The following is a 12581-nucleotide window of genomic DNA, read 5'->3' on the forward strand; positions in this document are numbered from 1 at the left end:
AAAAATGTCCTGGATGTGGAAGGTCAGGCTGCAGTCAGGGCCAGCTGCAGGCCTCGTTCTGCTAGTTTCTGGGTGCTTCCGCGGCGGCCTATAGGTCCTCCCCTCATGTTCTTCCTGGACCCAGCCTGCTGCCCACCTGTCGGGGTTGGAGCACAGCAGGCTTCCCTAGGTGACGCCCTAGCGGTGGGAATGGGAACTCTCCGCGTGGGCGCTTCCTTTGCGTTCAGCCTGCCCAACCATACCCCCAAAAGCCGAAGCCCTGGGGGAAGGAAATTCCTACTCGCTTCGCGTAGCCGCCCGCCCCGTCCCGCTCTCCGGCTCGCTGCCTCGCTCGCTCCGATGCCGCCCACCTCGAGCTCATTTCTGGGCGGCCTGGCGTTGGAGGCGGCTGCGAGTTCCCGGGCTCTGGGCAGGGACATGGGGCAGGGTGAGTGAGGGAGCAAGTTTATGAGCGATCCAGCCAACGAGCGCGCAAGCAGAGCGGGCCGGTTAGGGGAGGCCCCGCGGGGCCAGGCTTCCCGCCCGCGGGTCCAGGGGGAGGCGCTGGCTCTGCCCCTCCGGCCTGCGCGGGGCCGAGCCTGGGTGAGGAGAGGCGGCCGCTTTCTCCTCCATTCAAGTCCCGGCTTGAGAAGCGAGCTGCTAGCAAGCCGGCCGGGGGCAGGCGGGGAGAGTGGGCGAGGAAGCTGCGAGGGAGAACAGGCGAGCCACTGTCTCCTTTGGAAAAGCAAGTAGGATCCCTGGGTGGGAAAAACAAGATTCCCCTTCCGGACTTGTCTTTGCAAAAAGTTTTCCCAGGGCGTTTTGTTTGTGTAAACTCAGCCGGAGGAGCCGGGTCTGCTCAGCCCGAGTGGCGGCGGGTCGCTGGTGCGCCTGGCCCGCTCCTCCTCCACTTCCAGTCGGGGCTTCGCAGGTCCCTCCCCAAGAGGCGCCAAATAGCTACCCAATGACCCCCACGGGGCGGGAGCTTGCAGCGCCGCCTCCCGCCGCGGTCCGGGGAGAACCTGTGGCCATCCCGCCCGGCCCCGCAGGTGGAGGCGCTCCCGGGAGGCGGGTCCGCTCGGGGCCGAAGTGGGTCGGGCGGACTCTTGACGTGCGTCCAGCCCCTGTCGGGCCTGGGAAGGCGCGCGTCCCTCCCTGACCGGCCGGCCTCTCCCACCCCAGCAGTGACGCGCCGTCTCAGAGCTGGATCCCGCGCAGCGCCCCGCTGGGCGATGGACGGCCGATCCCCCCGCGCGGACGACGCCTCCTCCGTGCCCACGCCGCTCGCCGCCCCGCCAGGGTAAGCCCGGAGCGCCGTGCCGCCGCTCGCTGGGAGGCCGAGGCCAGGGAGGCCGAGGGCAGGGAGGCCGCGGCCGATGTACCTGGCTTCCTCCTCCATGCCCCGTCGGCGGCCGTCCTCCACGCGGCTGGGGAGGCCCCTTGGGGTGGGGTTCGGGTGAATTTTGACTGCTTTCCTCCTGGGGCTGCCTTGGGTTGACGACGGCCAGCTGAATACCAAGAATTGGGAGAGGAGTCCAGGAACGGAATTTGCAACAAAGGGACCCTTGTTGGGGCTCTGGAGCAGTGGGGGACGGTACCTGTAAGTGAACTCAGAAGGGATTAAAAAAAAAAAAGTTCTTGGCCAAAGACTGAGGCCCCGGGCAGGTCCGGAGGGTGAAGGTGACCGTGGGGAAGGGACCGCGAAAGCGGGCGGAGGGCTGCGGGACGCGTCAGCTTGTCAGCCCGCATGACAGTTCCGGGAGCGGGCAGAGTGCTCGCCTGTGATTGGGGTGTGTGTGTCTGTGGCCAATTGCTGGTGCCAAATCCCAACGCAAAGTCGGGATTGCACACCACCGTACTTTTCTTTTTTATCCTCTCCTGTTCGAGGAGAGTTTGAAAGGGAAGGAACCGTCACATGGTGAGTTAATATTAAATGAAGTATGCCTTCCTGCCAAATATGCTAATAGGTCACCCTGCTACCCGTTTGGGTAAATAGTAATGAGAACAGGTAGTTCTGCAAGCGATGAGGAGGAGTTGAAGCTAACTTTGGTCTCGGAGAATAGTTCAGGTGTAACCCCTGTGTTCCTTCTGAAGTGAGGCCCCATTGCTGTCGTGTGGTTCCCTCCCCCCACCCTCACCATCCCCCCTCCCCAGGTTTCCTCCAACTCAGTTTGTTTCCATTCTGAAGTTGAACGCAGAAATGCCACGAAGAGTATATGAATATCCCAGAAGTGGAAATGTTGTGTCTAATGAATAAGAATTATGCGCTGTTCCTTATTGAACAGTGAAGAAGTCATTTTTCCCTGGAACATGACAGACGTTTCCTTTGAACCAAGCCACAGCATGCTTATTCATTGGAGGCCATGCGAACATTGGCAGCTGTCTAGAGGAAGCGTAGAAAAGTCTCAGGGCAACATGACTAATCCAAAAAGAGGTTTAGTGTAATGCTTACGAATGGGGGGAACATTCTTTCATTTTTCTCCAAATTGCTATCTTTGCTGCCCCCCTCCCCCCAAGTGGTCCTCTTGGTGTTGTTGACCTTGTTCCTCTTTTTTTCCTTTTCTTCTCTTTTATAGTATTTAGATGCTCACTTCCATAAACTCCCACGTTGGGATCTATGATTAAGGAAGCGCACTGAATTAGAATTTGTGATTGTAGAACACATTGATAAACTGTGGATAAAAGTCTCTAGCTGGAGGCACACAACGTGCACACATATGTATATATCACGTTTGTTGAACGTTCAGTGTTCTTTCTTTCAAAACTTAGAATGTTAAAGAGGCATAAGTTGTGTAAAGATTTATCCTAGATAAGAGTATTTCTGAGATCACAGGGAGCGATCTTAATGTGTTATAATTGTTAGGTTTTGGAGGTAAATTTCTTACTATAAATGTAATTATGTCATGACTCATAATTCTAGCAGGCAGTTAGGCCTGGTTTAGTCTTTATTGTTGTATGTTGCTGTTCAAAAGAAGCCCCTTGTCCTCTATAATTTTCAAAGGTTTATGTTAGCCATAACTGCTCATTTTAAAGAAATTTAGCACAACTTCATATTTTACAAATGAGAATGTAAAGACAAGAAAGATACTTTGGTGACATTTCAGTACAAGTTAGTTGTAAAATTTAAAGGAAACTGTGGCTTTCATTGCCTTTTTCTCCAGTATTTTCTTGTCCATGGCATGACATAAGAAATTTTTTTGGAGATAAGTTTGTCTAAAAGTTTGGCCCTAAGTGGTCTCAAACTCATTATCCTCATGATCCTTTGCCTCTTGAATGCTGCAGTGACAACATCCAGCTTTCAGAACCTACAGTGTAACAAATCACTTGAATACTTACCTCTGTGCTGTGGTTTGTCTTCCAGAGCTTTATGTGATGGAAGACTGGTCTCTTACGAATCAGTGGTAGTGGGATGTGATCCGTTTATGAAGCAATTAGGTCCATAAGAGGGATTAATGCTTCCCTAGTGGGAGAGGGCTGTTTATAGACAAAAGTGCATCCTCACAAACTGAGTATGGCTGACCTTCTTTGATTGCCCTTTTGTGTCCCATTTCCAATATGCTTTGGCCATAATGCTAATTTACCATATTATGATGCTACCATAAAGCTCTCACCAGAGGCCCAATGGAAATCTGCTGTCAGCCTGTAAAACTGAAGTAAAATTAGTTCATATCCTCCATCCTACTTGTATTATTTCTGTTGCCAATTAGCACATAGGACTAAGCCATTATTTTAGGACAAGTAATTATTTTGGCTTCTCTGCTGCTGCTTTTACTTTCAAACATTCCAAGCAAGGATCGTAATCTGGATAGAATGCTTTGTTAAAATAATTGCAGTTCATTCACACATTTAACTCAGCATCATATATTTCTGTTCCTGTGAGTTACTGGCTATAGATGGTATTGGCTTACTTTTTAGTTGAGGCTTCATTACACAGAAGTTGTGGTTGTTTTAGTGTCAGTAAGTATAGTTAGTGTCATTTATTGTAGCTTCCAATGTCCTTGCCCTCAAGGAGTGTGATCTAGTAGTCACTTCCAGGGTCTTTATCTTGGTTTCTGCTTTGCTGCCTTAATCGTTCACTGTCTAGATTAGTTAGTTCCTTTTCTTAATATCATGCAACAGTATCTACAGTATATTTGTTGTGAATCTCACCGGCTTGGTTGTTGGCATTTGAAATAAGGCTTAGTTTAGACTTCAAAAGCAATTGAATTGTCATAGTTTCAGTTTTCTTTGGTATTAAAGGTTTTTTTAAAAATTTAATTAATTTATTTATTTTGCCTGGGAAAACATGCTAGACGTCAAAATCCTATTATGTATCCCAGGCTAGCCTTAAATTCACTGTGTTTTGCCTTCAGTCTCCCAAGAAGAAGAGTTTGTGTTGTTAAGTAGAATGGTGAGATGCCCTTGATGTAGACAAGCTTCTGCTTTGGGTCCAACAGGCCATACCAATATAGAATTCAATCACACTAATTGAGAAGGCCCTGACGCCTCCTACTTAGGCTGTAGGTAGTTTTCTGACAGATTAAGCTGTAGCTAACCTAATTGTTTTTATTGCCTTTTATGTGTTGTTCTGTAAATGTTATATTATTGGCTAGCGTTTTCTAAACCTGCTCTGTTGTCAAATCATTTGTTTTACTTAACTAAACTGTACTAAATTGAACTAACCAAAGTAATTTTCTGGAGCTAGACTTGGTGGTATATGCTTGTAATCCAGTTTAGTAAACGGAGGCAGAAGGATTTTGAGTTTCCTGAAAAATGTGAGAAATCATATATATTTCATATATTTTCCTGTGAAGTGGAAATACTAGGTAGATTTGTTTGTGGTTCTTGTTTCGGAGATAGCAACACTACTGGAGACACTGGCTAGCTGTAAACTTTGGAGTTGAAGGTAGGCAGAAATGATTTCCTTTTCTATTGTAGATTATTCAATGACAGTAGACCCCTTGTATGAGACGTTTCACTGCTGTTTCAGTTACCTGTGGCCAACAATGGCATGAAAATACTAGAGGGAACATTCCAGAAATAAACAATTTTTAAATGTTAAATTGTAACCCATTCTGAGTGACTTGATGAAATCTCATGGCTATCCTGATCCATCCCCATCCATCCTGTCCCATCCAGTTTAAGATGTGAAAATCCTGCCCTTGTCCAATATATCGTCATGTTTATGCAACTGTGCTCATCAGTCACTTACTAGTCATCTCCATTATCAGATCACTGACTCAGTATACTAGAGATTTGGGTTTAAGAAACCCTTAAGTTACATAATAATGGCTCCAAAGCATAAGAGTAATGATGCCAGCAATTCAAATACACACACACACACACACACACACACACACACACACACACACACACACACAAAGCTATAAAGTGCTTGCTTGCATTGAAAGTGCAAAGAATTTTGAAAGACACATTGAGAGAAATCAAATAGCATTTGTTATGGCATATTCTATTTGATTAGTTATTGTTGCTAATCCTTTACTGTGTCTATACATTAAACTTTACCTTAGGTATGTGTTTATAGTAAAACAAACAGTGTTCTATACCCTAAGGTTTAAGGCATTCACTTGGGGTCTTGGAATGTATTTCTTATGGATAAGAAAGTACTTAGTCTACCATAGTAAAGTAATCCAAGTTCTATTAGTACTGTATTTAGTAGCATAGCATTAATCACCTAGAAAAAACAAAATGATTGCTGACCTTAACTTGAGTACTTTATCTTTAGAACTATGTGGTAGTCCTTGTGTACTTTACTTTACCAGATATGCTTTTTTTTTTTAACACTTTGAAATGTAAATGTCAAGAACTTAGTTGACCTTGCTTCTGAGATCTTAGTGCTTTGATTATGGAACAAATCTATAATGGGCCAGGAAAATAACAAACTCACTTCATAGTTTTACATCTTGGAGCAATGGCATTAATCGAAAGCTTAAGAAGTATTAAGAAAAGATCATGTAGCTGCCTCCTTATGCCTTTATTTGGGTGCTTTATTGTTTCTAAAGCTTTCTATGAAGTGAGTCCTTGTTAGCTATTTTCTTTTTTTGTCCTGGTTGTGAGGCTTGAACTCAGAGCCTGACCACTGTCCATAAGCTTTTCTGATCAAGGGTAGAACTATGACTCTTGAACCACAGCTCCACTTCCAACTTTTTTTATACTTAATTGGAGGTAAGAGGTGCATGGACTTTCTGGCCTGGGCTGGCTTGGAAACAAAATCCTCAGAACTCAGCCTCCTGAGTAGGTAGGATTACAGGCCTGAGCTACCAGTCCTAGGCAGTTTTAGTGGATACTTTACATAGGTTTCAACATGCTAGTCACGTGAGGATCTTTAATCCTTTACTCTCACACCTACTCATTTGTTTTAACTGGGTAGCCTGAGACAAGGTGTGTCTAGCTTAAAATGACAATCAAGTGCTTTTAATACACAATTGTATTTGTGAGCCATTCAATTGTCAGCAATCCGCAGATGAGATAGAGATGATGTCTTATGGGATGAAGTCTGCTAGTCTTCATTTTTAGGACACCTAGCTTTATTTTTGTCCTAGGATTTCACATATGTTCTTTATTATATTATTATTTTTAGAAAAATTGCCATTATCCTTTTTTAGGTGATATATTTACTTCATTTTACTTCATAATGCTGAAACTGAAATTCAGAGAGCTGAATACACTTAGTTCACAGAACTCCAGCTCAGATCTTAACTCTATATGCTTCATCTCTAGCTGTATCTTTGCTACTATGGGTTATACTAATTTTGGAAATGTATTGGGATGTTGGATTTTCACATAGTATTAAGAATATCAACTCAAAAGGAATTTGAAAATTGCAAGATTTTACTTCTACAGAAGGTCATGCAACTGTCAGGAAACCAAGTAAGCAAACAACACTGGGTGGACAGTCCACCCAGGTTTTATTCTTGTGTAGTTAATGTCTATTGTTCTGATTGGTAAGAACTTAGGAGGTTCACAATGTTGCATGATTAGCTAATTTAAAAGGAGTCAAAAGTTTATCTAAACCATCAACCAGTACACCTGGGCAAATCAGTAACTTGTCAGAAAAAAAACAGTTCTTACTCAGCTGTAACTCTACTGTTTGAGCCAGGCCTCCAGCCCAAAGGAAAGAGATGCTCGCAACAGGATGTAGCTTAATAAAACAGTGCTCATCTCAAGCAACCTCTTTTGACTGAAGTTTCTAAGTCCTATGCTAAATGGCTTACAAGAACTTTCAAGTTAGTTTTACTGTTTTGACACTCCTGCATGCTAAGATTATAAGCATGCTTTGAGATTTTATTACTTACCTACAATTTGGTCATTTCTTCTTGTATCTATCTTACTGTAACTCTCCATAGTAATGCTTTCAGTTTTCTTTCACCTTTCTAGTTTGGAATAGCTTAAAATTTAAAACTTTGCAAGTTTTTACTGGGGAAGGAAGGCTGAGGCAGGAGCAACATGACATAGAAGCCAGCCTGACTATATAACCAGACTCAAAAAAGTTAAAAATATATTTAAAATAGTGTAAAAGTACATTATCACATTTTATAAAATCATGTTTATGTTTTTAAAAGTGAACACATAACTTGTCTACTTAAAATGAGATGTGAATTGAGCTATGTCTTCAAACTCTTAGTATATTGAGAAAAGTGAAGACATTACTCCTAATAAATTATGCCTATAAACTTACAGTAAAAGGATAGCCTTTTATTATATGACAGTCTGCTATTATTTTTGCTATTAGACAATTATTAAATTTATTTATATCATAATTTCAAAAGTTGAGTTCTTTATTACCTAACAGGAAAAATGAAATTGTTTAGTCAAGCCATTTTAGCCTTCTCCTTCAAAGCCTAATTTACTCTGAAAGAATTAAAGGGAAACTGAATGACTGTTCTATGACTTTATCTTTCTATTGAAATGCCAGGTATGTAGTAGTGCCAGACGTTTTTCATTTAGTTAATATGTCAAAAACTCATGAGCCCTATTTATGTACAATAATTATTTTTCAGATTTGGATATTGACTCCCAATTTTCAGACCTTTACTAAAGAAATTATCTATGACAAAAAAATTAAAAAGGAAACATGATTTTAAGTAGAAACAATTCTTCAGTGCTATCTCCATGTTATATTTGTGCTTAGAATTTAAGATACAGTACTCTCATAGCAAAATGGCACAATTACAGGCCTCTTCTCTGGTTAAAATGCCTCCCCCCCACCCCTGCCCACCCCAACTTGTTATTTTTATCTTTTACATGTAAGTGTGCTGATATGGGAGCTTTGACTTAGGGCTTGGATACTGTACTTTACTTTTTTCCACAAAACATTGGCACTCTACCATTTGAGCCATAGTTCCACTTCCAGCTTTTTACTGTTTAATTGCAGATAAAAGCATCACAGACTTTCCTACCTGGGATGGCTTTGGACTGCAATCTTCAGATCACAGCCTTCTGAGTAGCTAGGATTGCAAATGTGATCCACTGATGCTGGGCTTTTCTTTCTTTTTCCTCCCTTTCTTTCTCTTTTTTTCTCTGCCTCCCTCCCTCCCTCCCTCCCTTCCTCCCTTCCTTCCTTCCTTCCTTTCTCTCTCTTTTTCTTTTCTCTGTCTCTCCCCCCTTTTCTTTCCTTTTGCTTGAACTCAAGGCCTGAGTGCTATCCCTGAGACTCTTCATGTTCAAGGCTAGGATTTTACCACTTGAGCCACATAGCCACTTTTAGCTCTTTCTGAGTAGTTTATTGGAGATAAGAATCTCATGGACTTTCCTGCCAGGGCACTGGCTTGGACATGTGATTCTCAGATCTCAGCCTCCCGAGTATCAAGGATTGCAGGCATGAGCCATCGGCACCTAACTTCCATTTTTTAATTGTAGTAAATACACATAACATAAAATGTACTGTCATAACCATTTTGAAGTATGTAGTTCAGCAGAATTAAACGTATTCATATTATTATTCAGCTATCATCATTTATCTCAATTTATTTTCTCATCCGGCAAAACTGAAGCTCTCTGCACATTGAACGACAAGTTTCTTTTTCCCTTCTTCCCTGGTCCTATAGCCACTGTTGTCTGCTTTCTACGATTTTTACCATTCTAGGTATCTCATATAAATACAATCATAGTTTTACTTTGGATTGGCCTATTTCACATGCCATAATGCCTTCTTTGTTTATCCTTGTTGGAGCATGTATTCATGTGTTGCTCCTTTTTTTCCTTCCCAACTTTAGGACATGGTCTTTTTGTATAGCCCAGAGAGGGCTTGAACTGGAGATCTCCTATCTCAGCTTCTCAAGTGCTGGGATGACAAACTGGTGTCATGATACCTGACTGATTTCTCTCTTTTTTATTCCTTATTTACATTCTTTTATGTACAGATAATATTTTTCTTGTTTATTCATCCATCATTGGATGTTTGTGTTGTGTGTACATTTTAGTTATTGTGAATAGTATTTCTACAAGTATATACATATCACTTGAAGACCCTTCTTTCAATTTGTGGGGGGGAAGGTTTAGTTGGAAGTAAAATTAGTATCTTATATAATACTTCTATTTATTTATTCATTCATTTATTTGTTTGTTTGTTCGTTCATTCATTCATTCACTTATTTTGAAGACAGGATATTTCTGTGTAGTTCAGGCTGGCTGGACTCAAACTCAAGATCCCCTTGGCTTAGCTGCCTGAGTTCTGGAAGTAGAGGTGTGTGCCACTACTCCTGGATATTTCAATTTTTTGAGAAACTTCTGCATTCATTTCCACAGGGACTGGGTCATTTTCTGTTCCCACCAACAGAACATAAGGCTTCTAATTTTTCCATATATTTTCCAACTGCTACTTTCTTGTATTCTGTTTTACCCACAGAAGTCATTCCATGGGGTGTGAGGTGATGTCTCTCTTCCTGGGCTTGACTAGTAGGGTCTCTAGTGATTATTGATTTAAAATATCTTTATGTATCTTTATTTCATGATTTATATTTTCTTTGAAGAATTATACCATTTTATTTATTTATTTGTTTGCTTGTTTGTTTATTTGTTGGTCTCAGGCTTAAACTCTGGGCTTGGGCACTCAGTCCCTGAGCTCTTCAGTTCAAGGCTAGCCCTCTTCCACTTGAGCCACAGTGCTACTTCCAGTTTTCTGGTGGTTAATTGGAGATAACAGTCTCCCAGATTTTCCTGCCCAGGCTGGTTTTGAACTGAGATCAATTCTCAGCCTCCTGAGTAGCTAGGATTACAGGCATGAGCCATCACCAGCCAGCTCCTGTACCTTTGTAATCTCCCCCCTCCATGGAGTTTTAGGTATTCTCTGTGCTCCATATTAATTATCTGGATATTAATTTTCTGAATATTATTTTCCTTCACATGTGTTTGTAAAGATGTTACTTATACCCCATAGTCACACCACTGTAGTTGTATACTGTCAACAGTTGCTTCCCCATTATAATTGGGTAGTCTAGATGAAGACCATGTGTCTTGCAAAGCTAAACGTTATTTGCTTTCTGACTCTATAAAAATCTGACCTCTTGGCCTAACTTTAAAATAAATAAATGGAAAGTGATTTTTAGTTAGTATTTATTTTTATTATAGACTTCTAAGTATCAAACTTAAATATCCATTGGAACTAAGTGATCTGTATTTGTTTGCATGAATTAAAACTGGATCTTACAGAATGGTAAAGTCATTGATTTTCAAGTGAAGATTTAGCACACTGGCAAAATTTTTATAATTTTACCATTTATAAATAATAGAATCTAGAGGGAATCTGGATAAAACATGACTGATAAGAGACTGATATTATGTGTATATGCATGTATTATATGTGTGTATGTGTGTATGTGTGTATGTGTTTAGAAACAAATGGGATAAAGGAGGAAGACATTCCTTTCTTGTATTTTGAGTCTATACTATTTTAAAAGTTAAGTCAAACAGTCTTTATAATGTCTAGCATGTTGTTTTGGGAGATATTTCATGTCTTTAAGCTTGATATCACTAACATGATAGTTATGGATGAATTTTTATGACTTTGCTTGCTAAATTTTTCCCCCATCTGTGATAGTAAAAACAAACTAAAAGTATGAGAGAATAAAGTTTCCCATGTCTATTTATAAAAGGCCAAATGTCTCCAGTTTTCAACACAAACTTCATATCTGAGGAATGAGTTCTTGGGAGAAGATTGTTGAGGAACTGGCTATATTCTTTAGAGAATGTGAGCTTGGAATGTTTTAGCTTTGCACAGACTTTATATTTCTGGTGCTATTTATAAATTTAAATATTTTGGATATGTTTATGTACTTTTAAAATTATGCTGTAGACTCAAGTTTTGAAGGGTTCTGTTGATATGCTTTAATTGCAGCAGTTATATCAGTATTAAGACAAGGAAGGATATAAAGGAAAGCGAGGAGAGAGTGAGTGTGTGGATCTATGCATACAAAGTTGGAGCCGTAGCTATTTGTCATAGTTTTTAATACATTTTAAATAAATGTACTTAGGTATCTCTGTACAGAAATCAATATTGCTATGGCTTATAGGAGACAGGCAATAAATTGAAATATTTGGGTCTCTAATTTTTGTTTATTTTTGTTGTTGCTGTTCTTGGGCCATGAACTCTGTCTGGGCCTCCTTGTTGTTCTTGTTGCACAAGACTAGTGCTCTACCACTTGAGCCACTCACTTCTGGCTTTCTAATGGTTAGAGATAAGAGTTAAATAGACTTTGCTACATTGGCTGGCTTTGAAATGGGATTCTCAGCTCTCAGCCTCCCCATTAGCTAGTACTTCTATGTTTTCCATGGTAATGTTTTCTACTGAGGGAGATCGTTCAAGGAAGGCTGTCAGGAAATTTGTAGGGGAAAGAACACAATATACTATAGAACTTGAGGAGTAATTTCTTTCTTTTTCTTTGAGCTGTACTGAGGTTTGGGTCTTGTACTTCTTAGGCAGGTAGTCTTACCACTCGAGCTACAACTCCAGTCTTTTTCACTATAGATTCTTTTTCAGACAGGGTCTCACTATTTATTCTCAGGGTCTCCCTCAGACCATGATCCTTCTACTAATGGTTTTCTTTATAGCTGCGATGACAGGTGTTTACCACTACATCTGGCTTGTTTGTTGAAATGAAATCTTGCTAACTTCTTGCCTGAGCTGGCCTCATACCGAGATCCTTCTCATCTTCAGAGTACCTAGGATTACAGGTGTGAGCAACAGTGGTAGGGCGATTTCATAACTTATTCAGTTTTCTAGAAAAAAAATGAGCCCATGAAAGATTTAAAAAATTTTAACTATGATGCTTGGTGAGCAGAGTGCCTTTGGAGTGCTCCAATGTAATTTTCTTTATTTTACCTTTATTCCTTGCTCTCTCCTGGGCTCCCTAACTGAAACCAAAGCTGTACAGCTTTATTTTTTTTTAAAGTATAGGTGAAGAGGGCAGAAGTTTTGCTTTATGATTCTTGAAGGCTTGCAGAACATTTTTGGACATGTTTAAAAGGGTTAAAAATGCCCTATTTGGTAGAGATTTGATTTTTGGAAAATAGCTAAACTGTTTCAGATGCTTGCCTCTGAAATATTGTTGAATAAGAACCTAAATTATAATAGTTTGTGTTCAAAATATGGTTGTGCCTATAAA

At 41.0% G+C, this 12581-nt stretch overlaps 1 protein-coding gene across 7 annotated transcripts in view; it reads left to right on the plus strand.

The window, feature by feature from the left end:
* Positions 1-90: 90 nt before the first annotated feature.
* Cobll1 (cordon-bleu WH2 repeat protein like 1) overlaps positions 91-12581 on the plus strand; it is a 131202-nt gene continuing 118711 nt past the window's right edge. For 5 of the 7 annotated variants that reach the window (XM_048345307.1, XM_048345310.1, XM_048345311.1 and 2 more), the window contains exons 1-2: positions 91-427; positions 1162-1279. In XM_048345307.1, the coding sequence (XP_048201264.1) occupies positions 106-427; positions 1162-1279 (440 nt within the window). In that variant the 5' untranslated portion in view covers positions 91-105. The other 2 variants (XM_048345313.1, XM_048345309.1) reach the window with 2 other exon arrangements.

The sequence above is a fragment of the Perognathus longimembris genome, chromosome 4 (genome assembly GCF_023159225.1).
Source record: "Perognathus longimembris pacificus isolate PPM17 chromosome 4, ASM2315922v1, whole genome shotgun sequence".
Taxonomy (NCBI): Eukaryota; Metazoa; Chordata; class Mammalia; order Rodentia; family Heteromyidae; genus Perognathus; species Perognathus longimembris.